The 21332-nt window shown below is 39.1% G+C and overlaps 1 protein-coding gene across 3 annotated transcripts in view; it reads left to right on the plus strand.

The window, feature by feature from the left end:
- ZNF438 (zinc finger protein 438) overlaps positions 1 to 21332 on the plus strand; it is a 34267-nt gene that overhangs the window by 10237 nt on the left and 2698 nt on the right. For all 3 annotated transcript variants that reach the window (XM_053713875.1, XM_053713874.1, XM_053713876.1), the window contains one exon: positions 15985 to 17698. In XM_053713875.1, the coding sequence (XP_053569850.1) occupies positions 15985 to 17698 (1714 nt within the window). The remainder of the gene's footprint in view (positions 1 to 15984; positions 17699 to 21332) is intronic.

Below are 21332 nucleotides of genomic sequence, written 5' to 3' on the forward strand. Positions count from 1 at the left end.
ATTTAAATATATTGCAAAATAGATTGTTTTCACAAAACATAGTCACGCCTTAACCAACAAATATCAACCTGCATATTTATATTGTAACACTTTATGTACATGAAAAGGAAAAAGTAAATAAATGTTTCTTGTCATAGGCTCCCTTGCAAAAATGGCAAAGTACAGGTTAATGAAAATTTGTGATATCACTTTAAGAAATTTGGTATAAATAGAGTTCTGAACAGGTGCATCAATTAGCAGTGACCAAGTGCATGGAGCACGAAACGTTTGCTGTTTTTTGCACCTGTTCTACAACCTGTTTTTGCACTACTGTGCTTACCACTTTTTAATCTATCTTGTATGATTTTAACAAGTTTGGAATAAAATTGAACTTTTATATATCTGTGGGCTTGGAGCGCTTATTTTTCCCTACATTGGATGGACAAGGTGTTAAAGGGACAGTAAACTTAGAAAAAGATGATGGAGGCCTAACGGTTGTCAGGTAGTAATGTGAGTCAAAAATTAATATATATACAGGTGGCCCTCAGTTTACGCCGGGGTTAGGTTCCAGAAGGAATGGTTGTAAATCGAAACCGTTGTAAATTGAATCCCAGTTTATAATGTAAGTCAATGGGAAGTAAGGGAGATAGGTTCCAGGTCCCTCTCAAAATTGTCATAAGTAACGCCTAATACATTATTTTTAAAGCTTTGAAATGAAGACTTTAAATGCTAAACAGCATTATAAACCTAATAAAATAATCACACAACACAGAATATATAATTAAACTAAGTTTAAGGAACAAAAACATTTGCTAAACAGCCTTATAAACCTAATAAAATAATCACACAACACAGACTTCACTTGCAAACAGTAATTTCTATGCATTCCAATCTGGACTGATTTATAGACAGGAAGATCTTGTTCCTTTGAAATTTGCTCAATAGCTCAGGTCTGGTTAAACTGATTAATTTCAGCTTGCTTGGCTTTGCTGCAACACAAGCGGCTTGTGTTGCAGCAAAGCCAAGCAAGCTGAAATTAATCAGTTTAACCAGACCTGAGCTATTGAGTGTGTATATATATATATATATATATATATATATATATATATATTAATATATCCATTTTAAATTAATTTTTTTTATATTACTTTATTAAATTATTAATTTAATTTAAAATAGAATTATGCAATTAGAATTGTCAAACTTTACTGAACCTTTAAAGGGACAGTAAACATTCAATAATAATGTTATATAATTCTGCACACAGTGCAGAATTATATAACATTATTTTAGTCGACTCGTAACTTCAAAATTTATTAAATTATTAATTTAAAATAGAATTATGCAATTAGAATTGTCAAACTTTACTGAACCTTTAAAGGGACAATAAACATTCAGAATAATGTTATATAATTCTGCACACAGTGCAGAATTATATAACATTATTTTAGTCGTAACTTCAAAAATTAAAAGTATTTCTAGATTTTGAAGTGTAAAGTTGGACTCCGCTCCAGGATCTACTGAGCAGGTCTTTGATATCCAAAGCGCTTTGCTGGCTAGTCACAGCACGCCCGGTCGCGCTATTGGACTAAATGTAGCTCGCTCATGCTACTAGACCAGTGCGGGAGCAAGCTACATTTAGTCCAATAGCGCGACCAGGCGTGCTGTGACTAGCCAGAAAGCCCGCATAGCGATTTGGATATCGAAGATCTGCTCAGTAGATCCTAGAGCGGAGTCCAACTTTACACTTCAAAATCTAGAAATACTTTTAATTTTTGAAGTTACCGCTCAAAATAATGTTATATAATTCTGCACTGTGTATAGCCTATAGCCAAAAATGTAAGCCTGTATTAAAGCTAAAATTAGCTAATATGTCATTTTTGTTTTGTTTGTAGTACAAACTGTAATGCAATTTATTTTTGTTAAATTATGCAATTAATTTGTGCTTTGATAGCTTAAAGAGGGACATAATACTCATATGCTAAATCACTTGCAAGTGATGCAGCATAACTGTAAAACGCTGACAGAAAAAATCTAACCTGAGCATCTCTATGTAGAAAAGGAAAATATTTTACCTCACAACTTCCTCAGCTCACCAGAGTAAGTTCTGTGTAAAAAGTTATACTCAGTTACTGCCCAGCTGCAGGTAAAAAAAAAAAAAAAAAAAAAAAGAGGAAGAAATGAACAGCAACTAATCAACATAAACAGTGCTGAGGTCATGAACTCTTTTACTGTGATCTTATGAGATTTCACTTAACTCTCATGAGATTTCATAGTAGACTTCCTTAAACTCAATAGGGAAATTACATGAGTGTGCATGAGGCTCACTCCCTGTTCCGGGACAGACATACTGATTTTCTGCTTAAAGTCCTTTACAATGGGGTGTGAATACTTAGGACATTTTGAGGTAAAATATCTTCCTTTTTTACATAGAGATGTTCAGGTGATATTTTCTAGTCAACTTTTTACAGCTATGCTGCATCACTTCCAATTGTTTTATTTGTTTTACTTTTTTTCACCACTGTGTTTAACCCCTTTATGCCGGTAGCAAGTGTTTAGCCATTCCAATGTAAACGTTTGTTGGAAAAAAGAAATCACGCAATCGTCGATGTGATTTCAAGGTTGGGAGCAGATCATGGGGGACTGACTTCGATGCTAAGCATGCCCCCCCCCCATCAGATTTTCCATATATAAGGTAGGGCGTTCCATGTCTCTTAAAGGGATATGAAACTCAAATGTTTTCTTTCATGATTCATATAGATCATGCAATTTTAAGCCACTTTCTTCTGTTAAGTGTGATCAGTCCACGGGTCATCATTACTTCTGGGATATTTCTCCTCCCCAACAGGAAGTGCAAGAGGATTCACCCAGCAGAGTTGCATATAGCCCCTCCCCTCTACGTCACCCCCAGTCATTCTCTTGCACCCAACGACTAGATAGGATGTGTGAGAGGACTATGGTGATTTTATTTAGTTTATTTCTTCAATCAAAAGTTTGTTATTTTTTAATAGCACCGGAGTGTGTTATTCCTTCTCTGGTAGAGTTTGAAGAAGAATCTACCAGAGTTTTTACTATGATTTTAGCCGGAGTTGTTAAGATCATATTGCTGTTTCTCGGCCATCTGAGGAGAGGTAAACTTCAGATCAGGGGACAGCGGGCAGTTTATTCTGCATAAAGGTATGTAGCAGTTTTTATTTTCTAACAATGGAATTGCTGAGAAAATCCTGCCATACCGACATTATATCATGCATGTATAATTTACATTTTAGTATTCTGGGGAATGGTACTTCACTGGAATTACACTGTGTATATAAGATTTTAGCCTAATAGAAATACAACAGGCTTTTTAATAATTCTTAATTATGTTAAACGTTTTTGCTGGAATGTAAAATCGTTTTCATTTTCTGAGGTACTGGGTGAATAAAATGTTTGGGCACTATTTTTCCACTTGGCAGTTGCTGGATCTAATTATGACAGTTTTTAATCTCTCTCACTGTTGTGTGTGAGGGGGTGGGACCTTTTTTGGCGCTTTTGCTACGCATCAAAAATTTCAGTCAAAAGCTCATTGTTTTTTCCTGCATGTTCCGGTTTATCTCTACAGAACCCAGGGATCTTCAAAGCTAATTTGAGGGAAGTAATCTAACAGAGCTGTAAGATTGTAGTTGACTGTGATAAAAAACGTTTATTCTTTAACTTTTTTATGCCTCAGGGTTAGTTATTTCTTGCTACTGGGTACAAGCCTTTGCTAAGTTGCATTTTGTTTTACAAAGCTGATTGATTTCATCTGTTATATATATATTCAGTGCTTTTCAAGCACAGTTGGTTTTTTTTTTTTTTTTTTTTTTTCATTGTATTTTACTTGTATAGTATTTCCAAATTGCAAGTTTATTTGCTAGTTTGTTAAACATGTCTGATTCAGAAGATGAGACCTGTACTATTTGTACTAAAGCCAAGGTGGAGCCCAATAGAAATTTATGTACTAACTGTATTGATGCTACATTAAATAAAAGTCAATCTGTACAAATTGAACAAATTTCACCAAACAACGAGGGGAGAGTTATGCCGACTAACTCGCCTCACATGACAGTACCTGCATCTCCCGCTCGGGACGTGCGCGATATGGCGACGCCAAGTACATCTGGGCGGCCATTACAAATAACATTACAAGATATGGCTACTGTTATGACTGAGGTTTTGGCTAAATTACCAGAACTAAGGGGCAAGCGTGATCACTCTGGAGTGAGAACAGAGTGCGCTGATAATATTAGGGCCATGTCAGATACTGCGTCACAACTTTCAGAACATGAGGACGGAGAGCTTCATTCTGCGGCTGACGGTTCTGATCCAAACAGATTGGATTCAGATATTTCAAATTTTAAATTTAAGCTGGAAAACCTCCATGTTTTACTAGGGGAGGTGTTAGCGGCCCTGAATGATTGTAACACAGTTGCAATACCCGAGAAAATGTGTAGGTTGGATAAATATTTTGCTGTACCAACAAGTACTGACGTTTTTCCTATACCTAAAAGACTAACTGAAATTATTACTAAGGAGTGGGATAGACCCGGTGTGCCGTTCTCACCCCCTCCAATATTTAGAAAGATGTTTCCAATAGACACCACCACACGGGATTTATGGCAAACGGTCCCTAAGGTGGAGGGAGCAGTTTCTACTTTAGCTAAACGTACCACTATCCCGGTAGAGGATAGCTGTGCCTTTTCAGATCCAATGGATAAAAAATTAGAGGGTTACCTTAAGAGAATGTTTGTTCAACAAGGTTTTATATTGCAACCCCTTGCATGCATTGCGCCGATCACGGCTGCAGCGGCATTCTGGATTGAGTCTCTGGAAGAGAATCTTGGTTCAGCTACGCTGGACGACATTTCAGACAGGCTTAGAGTACTTAAGCTATCTAATTCATTCATTTCGGAAGCCGTAGTACATTTAATTAAACTTACGGCTAAGAATTCCGGATTCGCCATTCAAGCGCGCAGAGCACTGTGGCTAAAATCCTGGTCAGCTGATGTAACTTCTAAGTCCAAATTACTTAATATACCTTTCAAGGGACAGACCTTATTTGGGCCTGGTTTGAAAGAAATTATCGCTGACATTACAGGAGGTAAGGGCCACGCCCTACCTCAAGACAAAGCCAAACCTAAGGCTAGACAGTCTAATTTTCGTTCCTTTCGGTATTTCAAAGCAGGAGCAGCATCATCTTCCACTACTCCAAAACAAGAAGGATCTGGTGCTCGCTACAGACAAGGCTGGAGACCTAACCAGTCCTGGAACAAGGGCAAGCAGGCCAGGAAGCCTGCAGCTGCCACTAAAACAGCATGAATTGAGGGCCCCCGATCCGGGATCGGATCTAGTGGGGGGCAGACTTTCTCTCTTCGCCCAGGCTTGGGCAACAGATGTCCAGGATCCCTGGACGCTAGAGATAATATCTCAGGGATACCTTCTGGACTTCAAACACTCTCCTCCAAGAGAGAGATTTCATCCGTCAAGGTTGTCAACAAACCAAACAAAGAAAGAAGCGTTTCTACGCTGCATACAAGATCTATTGTTAATGGGAGTAATCCATCCAGTTCCACGGTCGGAACAGGGACAAGGGTTTTACTCAAATCTGTTTGTGGTTCCCAAAAAAGAGGGAACTTTCAGACCAATCCTGGATTTAAAGATCCTAAACAAATTCCTAAGAGTTCCATCATTCAAAATGGAGACTATCCGGACAATTTTATCCATGATCCAAGAAGGTCAGTACATGACCACAGTGGACTTAAAGGACGCTTACCTTCACATACCGATTCACAAAGATCATTACCGGTATCTAAGGTTTGCCTTTCTAGACAGGCATTACCAGTTTGTGGCTCTTCCATTCGGATTGGCTACAGCTCCAAGAATCTTCACAAAGGTTCTAGGTGCTCTTCTGGCGGTACTAAGACCGCGGGGAATTTCGGTAGCTCCTTACCTAGACGACATTCTGATACAAGCTTCAAGCTTTCAAACTGCCAAGTCTCATACAGAGTTAGTACTGGCATTTCTAAGGTCACATGGATGGAAGGTGAACGAAAAGAAAAGTTCACTCGTTCCACTTACAAGAGTTCCCTTCCTGGGGACTCTTATAGATTCTGTAGAAATGAAGATTTACCTGACAGAAGACAGGTTAACAAGACTTCAAAGTGCTTGCCGCACCCTTCATTCCATTCAACACCCATCGGTGGCTCAATGCATGGAGGTAATCGGCCTAATGGTAGCAGCAATGGACATAGTGCCATTTGCTCGCTTACACCTCAGACCACTGCAATTGTGCATGCTAAGTCAGTGGAATGGGGATTACTCAGACTTGTCCCCTTCTCTGAATCTGGATCAAGAGACCAGAAATTCTCTTCTATGGTGGCTTTCTCGGCCACATCTGTCCAGGGGGATGCCATTCAGCAGACCAGACTGGACAATTGTAACAACAGACGCCAGCCTTCTAGGTTGGGGTGCCGTCTGGAATTCTCTGAAGGCTCAGGGACAATGGAGTCAGGAGGAGAGTCTCCTGCCAATAAACATTCTGGAATTGAGAGCAGTTCTCAATGCCCTCCTGGCTTGGCCCCAGTTGACAACTCGGGGGTTCATCAGGTTTCAGTCGGACAACATCACGACTGTAGCTTACATCAACCATCAGGGAGGGACAAGGAGCTCCCTAGCAATGATGGAAGTATCAAAGATAATTCGCTGGGAAGAGTCTCACTCTTGCCACCTGTCAGCAATCCACATCCCGGGAGTGGAGAATTGGGAGGCGGATTTCTTAAGTCGTCAGACTTTTCATCCGGGGGAATGGGAACTTCATCCGGAGGTCTTTGCCCAAATACTTCGACGTTGGGGCAAGCCAGAGATAGATCTCATGGCGTCTCGACAGAACGCCAAGCTTCCTCGGTACGGGTCCAGATCCAGGGATCCAGGAGCAGTCCTAATAGATGCCCTGACGGCACCTTGGGACTTCAGGATGGCTTATGTGTTTCCACCCTTCCCGATGCTTCCTCGATTGATTGCCAGAATCAAACAGGAGAGAGCATCAGTGATTCTGATAGCACCTGCATGGCCACGCAGGACTTGGTATGCAGACCTGGTGGACATGTCATCCTGTCCACCTTGGTCTCTACCTCTGAAACAGGACCTCCTGATACAGGGTCCTTTCAAACATCAAAATCTAACTTCTCTGAAGCTGACTGCTTGGAAATTGAACGTTTGATTTTATCAAGACGTGGGTTTTCTGAGTCAGTTATTGACACCTTAATACAGGCCAGGAAGCCTGTTACCAGAAAGATTTACCATAAAATATGGCGTAAATACCTATATTGGTGTGAATCCAAAGGTTACTCTTGGAGTAAGGTTAGGATTCCTAGGATATTGTCTTTTCTACAAGAAGGTTTAGAAAAGGGTTTATCTGCTAGTTCATTAAAGGGACAGATCTCAGCTCTGTCTATTCTGTTACACAAGCGTCTGTCAGAAGTGCCAGACGTTCAGGCTTTTTGTCAGGCTTTAGCGAGGATTAAGCCTGTGTTTAAGACTGTTGCTCCACCATGGAGTTTAAATCTTGTTCTTAGCGTTTTACAGGGCGTTCCGTTTGAACCCCTCCATTCCATTGATATAAAGTTGTTATCTTGGAAAGTTCTATTTTTAATGGCTATTTCATCGTCTCGAAGAGTCTCTGAATTATCAGCCTTACATTGTGATTCTCCTTATTTGATTTTTCATTCGGATAAGGTAGTTCTGCGTACTAAACCTGGGTTCTTACCCAAGGTAGTCACTAACAGGAATATCAATCAAGAGATTGTTGTTCCATCTTTGTGTCCAAATCCTTCTTCAAAGAAGGAACGTCTTCTGCACAATCTGGATGTAGTTCGTGCCCTAAAATTTTACTTACAGGCAACTAAAGAATTTCGACAGACGTCTTCCCTGTTTGTCGTTTACTCTGGTCAGAGGAGAGGTCAAAAAGCTTCTGCTACCTCTCTCTCTTTTTGGCTTCGTAGCATAATACGTTTAGCCTATGAGACTGCTGGACAGCAACCTCCTGAAAGAATTACAGCTCATTCCACTAGAGCTGTGGCTTCCACTTGGGCCTTTAAGAATGAGGCCTCTGTTGAACAGATTTGCAAGGCTGCAACTTGGTCTTCGCTTCATACTTTTTCCAAATTTTACAAATTTGACACATTTGCTTCCTCGGAGGCTATTTTTGGGAGAAAGGTTCTTCAGGCAGTGGTTCCTTCTGTATAAAAGAGCCTGCCTATCCCTCCCGTCATCCGTGTACTTTTGCTTTGGTATTGGTATCCCAGAAGTAATGATGACCCGTGGACTGATCACACTTAACAGAAGAAAACATAATTTATGCTTACCTGATAAATTCCTTTCTTCTGTAGTGTGATCAGTCCACGGCCCGCCCTGTTTTTTAAGGCAGGTAATTATTTTTAAATTATACTCCAGTCACCACTACACCCTTGGTTCCTCCTTTCTCGTTGGTCCTTGGTCGAATGACTGGGGGTGACGTAGAGGGGAGGGGCTATATGCAACTCTGCTGGGTGAATCCTCTTGCACTTCCTGTTGGGGAGGAGAAATATCCCAGAAGTAATGATGACCCGTGGACTGATCACACTTCAGAAGAAAGGAATTTATCAGGTAAGCATAAATTATGTTTTCTAATTTACTCCTATTATCAATTTTTCTTCGTTCTCTTGGTATCTTTATTTGAAAAGCAGGAATGTAAGCGTAGGAGCCGGCTAATTTTTGGTTCAGCACCTGGGTAGTGCTTGCTGATTGGTGGCGAAATGTAGCCACCAATTAGCAAGAGCTACCCAGGGTTCTAAACCAAAAATGAGCTGTCTATTAAGCTCACATTCCTGCTTCATCAAATAATGATACCAAGAGAATGAAGAAAAATTGATAATTGGAGTGGCTTAAAATTGCATGATCTATATGAATCATAAAAAGAAAAATGTGGGTTTTATATCCCTTTAACAGCGTTAAAACCCAGGACTGTATGAATCCGTTAAAGGGACAGTCCAAAAGACCAAATTAAACTTTAATGATTCAAATAGGCATGTCATTTTAAACAACTTTCCAATTTACTTTTATCACCAATTTTGCTTTGTTCTCTTGGTATTGATATTTAAAAGCTAAACCTAGGTAGGCTCATATGCTAATTTCTTAGACCTTGAAGGCCACCTCTAATCTGAATGCATTTTGACAGTTTTTCACCACTAGAGGGCTTTAGTTCATGTGTGTCATATAGATAACATTGAGCTCACAGACGTGAAGTTACCTAGGAGTCGTTACTGATTGTCTAAAATGCAAGTCTGTCAAAAGAACTGAAATAAGGTGACAGTTTGCAGTAGCATAGATACAAGGTAAAACGTGTATTATAACTGTTGGTTATGCAAAACTGGGGAATGGGTAATAAAGGGATCTTTTTAAACATCAAAAAATCTGGTGTTGACTGTCCCATTAAATCAGGGTTTGACTACTACAGAAAACTGATAGTGATCCCTCCTTAATACATTGTAGCCTGGCTGCTGTAAAATGTGTCTTATGCCCCAATATTTTTACTTGCTACTAAGCTTCATATACCCATTTTCAGCTCCTGGGCTAATTTAAAACATTTTTGGAGAGTTTCACTTTGAGTTAAATGTGCCTTTACCGGAGATTATATTTCTCTTGTAGCCCTTCTTACACATTTAATTTAAAAGAACATAATTATTTTTATGCAACTTAATGCTCATTTAAAAGTGCTTAGGTTTGTAATCTTTGTCTAAAAGCTGCTATTTATATCTGTCAGGGTGGATAAAAATCAATGATTGTTTTAAAAAAAAAAATCTAAATATTGGATTTTTTTTATTTAAATCAGATTTTTTTTTTTATTAAATTGCTTTTTGAGGAACGATCTATCTAAAGATAGTTTCTATTTAAGATACATTATAATCTAACGGTTATTCATCCTGGAATAAAGAAATATGCTGTATATTCATGACTGTAATGTTTAATTTTTTTGGTAAATTAATACCATTAATCTATCATGCTCTCCGAGAGGTTTCTGTCAGATTATCTGGTCATTTTTTCTATCTTGAAGATATTATCGCATATTATTGATCTTGTTGTTCTCAAAACTGAATTTGTGTCGGCAGAAATAACATGCCCCCTTTTTCATAATTTTTTTTTTATCAAATAAACATACAGAGTTGAGAAATAGACCCTAAAGGAATATAATCATGATAGAGCATACAATTTTCAGATTTACTTCTATTATTAAATTTGCATAATTTTCTTGGTATCCTTTGTTGAAGAAGAGCAATGCTCTTCTGGTGCCTATCTGAACACATTTGGTGAGACAGTGATGCATTGCTTCTGGTCCTACCTTGGTATGCTTTTCAACAATGGATACCAAGAGAATTAAGCAAATTGAAAAGAGAAGCAAATTGGAAAATTGTTGAAAATTGCATGTTGTTTCTGACTCATGAAAGCTTATTTTTAACCTTATTTCCCTTTAATGCCATTGCTCCCCTGCAAATCTATGTACACAGAATTAACCCGTACTAAATTTCAAGAAGCTCCCTTGTTTGGAGTGGAATAGATCTGCACAAGGACCTAAGTGTGAAGAGGAAGGGTTAATGTTTTAGTTAAAGGGACATAATACTCATATGCTAAATCACTTGAAACTGATGCAGTATAACTGTAAAAAGCTGATAGGAAAATATCACCTGAGCATCTCTATGTATAAAAGGAAGATATTTTACCTCACAATTTCCTCAGCTCAGCAGAGTAAGTTCTTTGTAAAAAGTTATACTCAGCTGCTGCCCAGCTGCAGGTAAAAAAAATGAAGAAATGAACAGCAGCCAATCAGCATCAGCAATACTGAGGTCATGAACTCTTTTACTGTGATCTCATGAGATTTAAACTTAACTCTCATGAGATTTCATAGTAAACTTCCTTAAACTGAATAGGGAAATAATGAGCGTGCATGAAGCTCACTCCCTTCGCTGTCCTGGGACAGACATACTGATTTGCTGCTTAGAAGTCCTTTACAATGGGATGTGGCTATTGAGGAACTTTTGAGGTAAAATATCTTTCTTTTTTACATAGAGATGTTCAGGTGATATTTTCTAGTCCGCTTTTTACAGCTATGCTGCATCACTTTCGAGTGTTTCAACATTTGGGTATCATGGCCCTTTAAATAAAACTAAAACTATTTTAAATTATTAAGTTAATGGTTGTTTTACTTTAGTTAACTAAAACTATTTAAATTCTTGTCATTATTTTTATCAAATATGAATTATTAACCTATTACTAACTGGAGATAATTTACCTCCCAATACTTTAATTAATTTCAATGATCTGTCTTATGCATGATATATAACCAAACCAGTAATGGTCTAGACCTAGGGTTGCCACCTTGACCATGTTTTCCTAGACACTTATGAGTTACGCATGCTGCAGGGTAAGCAGAGAGCAACATGTATTGTTCCTCTGGAGATCACATGAATAGTGCTCATGAACAGCACAATACATGTTCCTCCCTGCACACCCTGCAGCTTACGTAACTCATAAGTGTCCAGGAAAACATGGCTGAGGTGGCAACCCTATCTAGACCACTGGTTTTCAAACCTGTCCTCGGGCCTCCCTAACAGGCCACGTTTTGAGGATATCTGAACTGGAGCACAGGTGAAATAATCAGCTGATTAATAACCATGGTTACTTTACCTGCTTTTATCCAAGGTTATCCTGAAAACCTGGGCCGTTGGGGAGGCCTGAGGACAGGTTTGAAAACCTGTGGTCTAGTATTACCGGAAGCATAAAATGAAAACTTAATAACATATATATATATATATATATATATATATATATATATATATATATATATATATATATATATATCCATTTGGTGGGCACTGAAAGCAGCTGCGCCTTTGGTGCTTTCAGAAGAGAAGAATATGCTTTAAACTGGGGTAAGCATGTTTGTTGTTTAGTTTTTTAACGATGCAAAACTAGGCGTTAGTATTAGTTTAACCCTTTAAGGACACAGCTTTCAGTTTGCTCAATTGTTTTATGACGGAAAAATTCCGTCATATGTCCTTAAGAGGTTAAAGATCATAAAAATCACAAGTGAACTTATTGCTCTCTTGGACGTTTCTTAAAGGGACACTGAACCCAAATTGTTTCTTTCGTGATTCAGATAGAGCATGCAATTTTAAGCAACTTTCTAATTTACTCCTATTATTACATTTTCTTCATTCTCTTGGTATCTTTATTTGAAAATCAAGAATGTAAGTTTAGATGCCGGCCCATTCTTAGTGAACAACCTGGATTGTTCTTGCTGATTGGTGGATAAATTCAACTGCGCAGAGTTCTGAACCAAAAAATGTCTGGCTCCTTAGCTTAGATGCCTTCTTTTTCAAACAAAGATAGCAAGAGAATGAAGAAAAATTGATAGTAGGAGTAAATTAGAAAGTTGCTTAAAATTGCATGCTCTATCTGATTCACAAAAGAAAAAAATTTGGGTTCAATGTCCCTTTAAGGCAAGGCGTTACAAATGTAGCAGCCAGTCGGAAAGCTGTGGTGTCCACTACAGCTTTTAAGTTATGCAGCAAAAAATAGAGGAAATTGTGCATTGATGTAATAAGCAATATTACAAATCTTTAGACCCAAATGCATTTTTCTATGTCTGAGAAGCAGCTGCAGGGCCAATCTTTGAAATATTATTAGCCAATGAGAAGTACCTGTTCACATGAGCACGTACTTGTTGTGTGTGTGCACAACTGCTGCAAACTTGTAGAGCAATATGTTATAGGCAGCATGTCCATTTTCTTATCCAGAATGAAATGAAGTAGTGTTACAGAGGCTTCCTGCTACTGCTGGCCGTGATTGAGGTTTTATTGTGCAGGTGATAATTCTGATGCTATTAGATGTATGTGCAGAGCTGCAGACTCCCACAGGCACTGGAATGCTTTTATATGGAATGGATTTAGGGTCCAGAGGGGTGAAGGATTACAACTGATTTGGAGTTAAATTCAGTTGTGGTTTTAAGGTTGATATGGCAGTGTTATGACAATGAAATTAGCTTTTTAGGTAAAACAACTGTTAAAGGAATATGAAATCCAAAAATTTCTAATGTAATTCTATTATCAAATTTTCTTCTTTTGGTATCTTTTGTTGAAAAGCAATGACCTAAGCTCAGGAGTGTGCACATGCCTGGAGCACTATATGGCAGCAGTTTTGCAAGAATGTTATACATTTGCAAGAGCACTAGGTGGCAGCACTATTTCCTGCCATGTAGAGCTTATGATACCTTCCAAAGTACCTCTTCAACAGAATATCATGGAAACAAAGCAAATTTAATAATAGAAGTAAATTTGGAAACTTTAAAAAAAAAATTGTATACTCCTTTCTAAATCGCAAATTATTTTTTTTTTGTGTTTCATATCCCTTTTAGATGTTTCATAAATATAGCTTTACTGTTTATATGGGACAACAAAACGTTGCTAAATAGAAGATTATGAATTCATATAAGTGTATATTTCTTTTGCAAGATGTACCGAGTCCACGGATTCATCCTAACTTGTGGGATATTGTCCTTCCTGACAGGAAGTAGCAAAGAGAGCACCACAGCAGAGCTGTCTATATAGCTCCCCCTTAACTCCACCCCCCAGTCATTCTCTTTGCTGGCTCTAAGCAGGAAGAGTAAAGAGAAGAGGGGACTCAGGAGGAGGCCCTCCTACCGATAAATATTCTGGAATTAAGAGCGCTATTCAATGCTCTTCAGGCGTGGCCTCAGCTGGCTTCGGCCGGATTCATCAGGTTTCAGTCGGACAACATCACGACTGTAGCTTATATCAATCATCAGGGGGAAACAAGGAGTTCCTTGGCGATGATAGAAGTTTCCAGGATAATCCGATGGGCAGAGACTCGCTCTTGCCATCTTATCAGTGATCTATATCCAAGGGGTGGAGAACTTGGAGGCAGATTTTCTAAGTCGTCAGACTTTTCATCCGGGGGAGTGGGAGCTCCATCCGGAGGTGTTTGCCCAACTGGTTCAGCTATGGGGCACACCAGAATTGGATCTGATGGCGTCTCGCCAGAACGCCAAACTTCCTCGTTACGGATCCAGGTCAAGGAATCCTCAGGCAGTACTGATAGATGCTCTAGCAGTACCCTGGTCGTTCAACCTGGCTTATGTGTTTCCACCATTCCCTCTCCTTCTGCGTCTGATTGCCAGAATCAAACAGGAGAGAGCTTCGGTGATTTTGATAGCGCCTGCGTGGCCACACAGGACTTGGTATGCAGACCTGGTGGACATGTCATCTCTGCCACCATGGACTCTGCCACTGAGACGGGACCTTTTGATTCAAGGTCCATTCAAGCATCCAAATCTAATTTCTCTGCAACAGACTGCTTGGAGATTGAACGCTTGATTTTATCAAAGCGGGGTTTCTCTGAGTCGGTCATAGATACCTTGATTCAGGCTAGAAAGCCTGTCACCAGGAAGATCTATCATAAGATATGGCGTAAATATCTTTTTGCTGTGAATCTAAAGGCTACTCATGGAGTAAGATCAGGATTCCTAGGATTTTGTCTTTTCTCCAAGAAGGATTGGAGAAAGAATTGTCCGCTAGTTCCTTAAAGGGACAGATATCTGCTTTGTCTATTCTGTTGCACAAGCATCTGGCAGATGTCCCAGACGTTCAGGCTTTTTGTCAGGCTTTAGTTAGAATTAAGCCTGTGTTTAAACCTGTTGCTCCGCCATGGAGTCTCAATTTAGTTCTTAAAGTACTTCAGGGGGTTCCGTTTGAACCCATGCATTCCATAGATATTAAGCTTCTATCTTGGAAAGTTCTGTTTCTAGTTGCTATCTCTAAAGCTCGAAGAGTTTCTGAACTATCTGCATTACAATGTGACTCGCCTTATTTTGTTTTCCATGCTGATAAGGTGGTTTTGGGTACCAAACCTGGGTTCCTCCCTAAGGTTGTTTCTAACAGGAATATCAATCAGGAAATTGTTGTTCCTTCTCTGTGTCCTAATCCTCCTTCTAAGAAGGACCGTCTGTTGCACAACTTGGACGTGGTTCGTGCCTTGAAGTTTTATTTGCAGGCAACCAAAGATTTTCGCCAATCATCTTCTTTGTTGTCTATACTGGAAAGCATAGAGTTCAAAAGGCTACGGCTACCTCTCTTTCCTTTTGGATGAAAAGCATCATCCGTTTGGCTTATGAGACTGCTGGACAGCAGCCTCCTGAAAGAATTACAGCTCACTCCACTAGAGCGGTGGCTTCCACATGGGCTATTTAAAAATGATGCTTCTGTTGAACAGATTTGTAAGGCTGCGACTTGGTCTTCGCTTCATACCTTTTCCAAATTTTCCAAATTTGATACTTTTGCTTCTTCGGAGGCTATTTTTGGGAGAAAGATTTTGCAAGCAGTGGTGCCTTCCGTTTAGGTTCCTGTCTTGTCCCTTCCTTCATCCGTGTCCTAAAGCTTTGGTATTGGTATCCCACAAGTTAGGATGAATCCGTGGACTCGGTACATCTTGCAAAAGAAAACAGAATTTATGCTTACCTGATAAATTTCTTTCTTTTGCGATGTACCGAGTCCACGGCCCGCCCTGTCTATTCAAGACAGATAGTATTTTTTTATGTAAACTTCAGTCACCTCTGCACCTTTATAGTTTCTCCTTTTCTTCCTTGGCCTTTGGTCAAATGACTGGGGGGTGGAGTTAAGGGGGGAGCTATATAGACAGCTCTGCTGTGGTGCTCTCTTTGCTACTTCCTGTCAGGAAGGACAATATCCTACAAGTTAGGATGAATCCGTGGACTCGGTACATCGCAAAAGAAAGAAATTTATCAGGTAAGCATAAATTCTGTTTTTTACTTGTTTGGGTCATCATTAAAACTTTTTTGTTAGGAAATAACCTTACTATAGCAGCAATGTTTTACTTGTCTTATAGTCATGGCCTTTTTTTTTTTCTCCATGTTCATAGATGATCAGAAATTCTCTGCTGGAACTATGCAGTGCAGGAAGAGTGTATCAAATAAAAGTCACTTTAGAACTATTGCTCCAAAACTTGTACCCAAGGTTGTTTCCTCGTGCTCAGCATCATGTTACCCACCATCTCTGCCTGACGTTGCGGTTTCTGGCATAAACACCAAGCCCTTGATAATGCCGACCCAAAACTATGCATTAATGAAAGTAGCCGGCCATGAAGGAACATTTTCCCTTGTGACATTATCGCAAGTTAACCCACCAGTGGTCACTCCAGTGAACCAATCCTCAAGCAAACCCCTTCAGGAAAATACCAAATTACCAATTCCAAGGTACCAGTCAACAAAAAACAAGCGGCTATTTGACAAAACAGCAAAGTTGAATTCTTTAAATGTCACCCACAAAATAAAATCAGAAAAGCCCGTCACACACACAACCTCCGACAGTCAATCTGAAAACATTCCAAAATTAGATTCTACTGAAAAAGTAAATCTGTCCTGCCACAGTCGCGTGAAATCTGCAGATGAGGCTATAGTTGTAAAAACTGCTGCCTCCCCAGGGTCATGTGCGGGAAATGGAGTTGAAAATATTAAAGTAAAAAGTCCAGTTTTACAGTACGTTGAGGATGGTCAACACAAAGCATTATGTGCCAGAGGCAGTCCTGCAAAACCCAATGAGGAAGCAGAGAAAAGCAATTGCTCAGCAGAGAGTAGGGCACAGAGGGAAAACACAAAAGGGGTAGATTCATCTAACTCCTTAACAGTAGTATTTGGTAGTCCTGGTCATCTAATCCCATCCTTACCAAAAGGAAAGCTGTCTATTTCACCTTATTCAAAAATAAGGAAATCTGTTATTTCTGAAAGTGAACAGTCTTTGAGTGTTGCACCCGTTAAAGCAAATTCCAGTGATATTCCTACAGTAGGAAGTGGACAGGTATGTGTACTTGACAACCCACAACGTTCTGAGGTAAAACCAGACTCTAACAATATAGATAAACATAACAGTTTGTTAGCCAAAAGAAGAGGTAGAAAAAGAAAAAATCCCAATGAAAGTGCAGCTTTACGAGCTAAAATGAAAGTTGTTGGAAACAAATTGTTAATGTGTAAAGATAAGGTAAAAATGCAAGTTTTAAACACTGATAAAAAAATAGTGTCTATAAAAAAATACAGAAGCATTATGCCAAAGCCTTTTATGAACTTGCAAGGCTTAGCCTCTATTGCCTCAGGAATGCCTATAGTACAAACTCAGACTACAGAAAGTGCATGTAGAAAGCTGCAAATGAGACCTAATCGCTGGAAGCCGTTTGAGGGTATGTCTGTGAAACAAAGTGTTGATAACAAATGTATGTCTTCAGTGATAAAGCCATTCCATAAATGTCATATATGTGATCACAAATTCCAGTTTAAACATCACCTGCAAGATCATTTGAACTCCCATACCAACCGAAGACCTTATCACTGCCGGCTGTGCCGTAAAGCATATGTGCACTCGGGAAGTCTCAGCACACACATGAAGCTTCACCACAGCGAGAGCCGGCTGAAGAAACTTATGTGCTGTGAGTTCTGTGCTAAGGTGTTTGGGCATATTAGAGTTTACTTTGGCCATCTCAAAGAAGTGCATAGGGTTATAATCAGCACAGAAACTACCACTATTCAGGTGGAGAAACAAGACACGACGACTAAGATAAAAGAAGAGAAAACCTCAATAGGAAGGTAAATTGGTCAATTTTGTGTAATTTAATCATTTCTCTATTCTATTGCAGATAAGAACATTCAAATGTTATTAAAGGTAGTTTTGCATTTTTCCATCTGAAAAGAGGGCACACCAATCATTTCTTGGTATAGACTGCTCTTTAGCTGATCAAGATAACTGCCATAGTTCAATTGGTTGACTGGCATGACTCCACAAGCATTAAATAAAGTGTAGTTTTATTAAAGATAAGAACATGCCCACTTTTAGATAAAACAAATAAAGGGGCGTTTAAGTCAAACCCAACAGAATTACAACAGGTTTCCGTTCTAATTTATAAAGCAAAAATGATTCTAGAAAAATGCTGTTCATTGATCGCAAGCCAGCAGAACATTATTCTGTGCTTGACTTCAGATTGTTCTTTATATCATTTTATACAACAATCTAAGCCACTGCAGACTGCCCCTTATCTCAGTGCTTTTTACAATCTTGCATTTTAACTGGTTCTTGCATAACCATTATCATTCTCCATGGGAATGAGCACAATGTTATGTATTTGGCACACATGAACTAGCACTGTCAAGCTGCTGTGCAAGATTTAAAAGGCACTGAGATAAGTATGGGCTACTGGGGTTTAGAAACAGGTAAACGTATAGGTTACAAAGTATATTCATATAACAATGTTGGTTATGCAAAGCTGGAGAATGGGCAGTAAAAGCGTTATCAGTTTAAACAATAAAAAAAAATCAAGTAGACTGTCCTGTTAAGTCAGGATGCTTTATTTTAACGTCCCACTGGTTGTTCGACAAATGCTTAGAAATCTTTATTCATTATATTTTCTGTATTGCTCTGGGGATTCTCGCTGCTTTACACATGATGATGATGATAATAATCTTAAAATTGGTTAACAACAATAGCACCTACTACATTGTACTCACGTGTAGAGATCCCAAGATGTCCCTGGGGTTCAGTGTGTACAGCACTTTAACTGAAGTTCAAGCAGTCGGTATTATCAGTGTACCTTGCCTCTTAGAGGTCTCATCCAGGACCTGATATTCAAAACCTCGTCGGCATGGAGAGAAATCATGCAAAATCTTTGGGATTTTTTTAGACCTTGTATTGAAATTTAGAAGCCTCTGTCATAAAGAACACTACATAGCAACAAAAACATTTCTCAAGATAAAATTTGTGTTTCTAAAAAAATTTTAAGAGCCTTGCCATACTGACGAGGCTTCTTAGATCATCTTGCTTGAGCGGCAAGGTTTTGAATATCAGTCTCCCAGTGTTACAGAGTCCCGGTCCATGTGCCTTGGGCATGATGAGTTTTTAGTTCTATGTTTGGAACCTCCTTATACAGCATAGTCTTTTTTCAATCTCTTAGATAGTATGCAAAAGCATACTGCATATGCATACTGTCTCTCCAGAAGTTAACATTTTGTGGTACTGTTTTTTCAGAGATGTTTTCTGTAAAGGTGTGTGTGTGTGTATATGTGATATATATTTCAATAAGGAAGGAAAGCACTAACTGGACTTTGTTCCCATAAAAAATAGTTTTTGTTACAGCATTAAAATTCCATAACATTTCGGGGACCGTCCGGTCCCTTTGTCAAATGGCACTCAAGTTCAAACACCCAGTATACCCCAACACCATTCCCACATCCCTTATATGCCCCACTACTCATTAATCACAACAATACTTACCAACCCATCCATTAAAAGCTTCACACGTATGATGTGTCATGACTGTCAATAATGATGTGAAAGCATATCCCAATTTGACTGATGGAGAATTGAAAGCTATTCAAAGCCTAAAAAATGACAACATCATCTTACGCCCCGCCGATAAAGACCGTGGTATTGTTGTAACGGATTACTTACAATATAGGAATTAAGCTTTACGCTAATTATCAGACACTTCAACATACATTAAATTAAGAGGTAATCCTACTCAAGCATTCAAAAGGAACATTGATCAGTACCTGAGATCTGCATGTGAAGCAGGATATATTGATGACACTCAGCTAGCATATTTAACCACTGATTTCCCTAAGATACCATTCTTATACTTATTACCAAAAGTACACAAGACCTTAATTAACCCCCCTGGGAGACTCATTGTCTCTGCCAGGGACTCCCTCTTTTCAAATGTAATGAAATTTGTAGATTATTTTTTTCAACCAGTCGTTAAGCACACTGACTCGTATCTTAAGGATACCCCTAGCCTTATTACTATATTGAAGTCAGCTGAGTGAGGGAGACATGTTGGTCACCACGGACGTGGACAGCCTGTACACCTCCATCCCTCATGATGGTGGAGTGCAGGCTGTCCGGTCAATGGTCACTAATTCTGAACATTATGCATGTCCACCTATTGAATTCTTAATAGAATTAATGTCATTCTGTCTTGAAAAAAAAATATTTAAAATTCGAATCAACATTTTACCTGCAGATCTCAGGTACCGCCATGGTATCAAAACATGGCACCCACATACACAAATTTATATATGGCATGGTGCGAAAAGAATTATCATGTCTCTGAATGCAGTGAGGTAATTTTATACACTCATTACATTATTGACAACGTGTTTTTAATTTGGCAAGGCAATGCTGATAGATGAGAATAATACCTGTAGGTTTGGCACATCTCTTTACACCAAGCCTACAGATAGGAATTCTCTTCTTGAGGCTCATAGTTGCCATCCGACACACCAAAGAAGGGGAGTAGTCACCTCTTAACTCACCAGGGTCGTCAGGAACAATACAGAGGAGTCTGTGATGCAAGAACAACTAGACTTGATGGGGGATAAACTACAACAGAGAGGCTATGATGATAAACTAGTCCAGAACACCAAAGAGATAGTTCTGGGACAGACTCAGGATAAACTGATTAGTAGATCAGCAACAAAACCTAAACCTGAACGGATGAACTTTGTAATCACAATTGACACATCACACAGGATACTAGATGCCTTATTGAGGCAACGCTGGGAATTGATTAAAGTGGATAAATCCTTACCATTCCAGCATATAGATCTTACATGTAACAGCATACACAGAGGATCCTCATTCCAACACCCTCATTACAATAAAAGATTAAAAATTAATCATCGATTGTCATGTACAAGTGATCATGTGATATATATTGTTATATGTCCATGCTCCCTGTTCTATGTGGGCAAGATGATAACTTCTTTCAGAGACCAAATGGCCAATCACAGACGGCAATTAGCAAGGCCATCGAGAAAGGTGGCACGTAATTTTTGCCAAAAGAGACATGGAGTATCTAGCATAAGGACCATGCTTATGGATCACATCCCACCCATGCTTAAGGGTGGGGATAGAGCCAAGGCTCAGCTAAGAAGAGAAACAAAGTGTATCTACACGCTTGACACAATGACACCGAGGGGCCTTAACACACAGATTGGGACTTAAGCCCTTTCTATCTCTAGTCTCTGAAGACAAGTGGCTGTGACAGAATGATATCCCTCATCAGCTATATGTATCCTGATATGGAACCAGGGAACATCCACAAATAAGAAGAAAATTAATATGTGTACTTTTGGCACAGTAGGAGATCCTTTCCTAATTCTTCTCTAAGTATAATGTTGGATGATGCTCACTATGGTGAAGCAACATTTATCAATCATCCTGACCCTC

Source organism: Bombina bombina, chromosome 5 (genome assembly GCF_027579735.1).
Source record: "Bombina bombina isolate aBomBom1 chromosome 5, aBomBom1.pri, whole genome shotgun sequence".
Classification (NCBI taxonomy): Eukaryota; Metazoa; Chordata; class Amphibia; order Anura; family Bombinatoridae; genus Bombina; species Bombina bombina.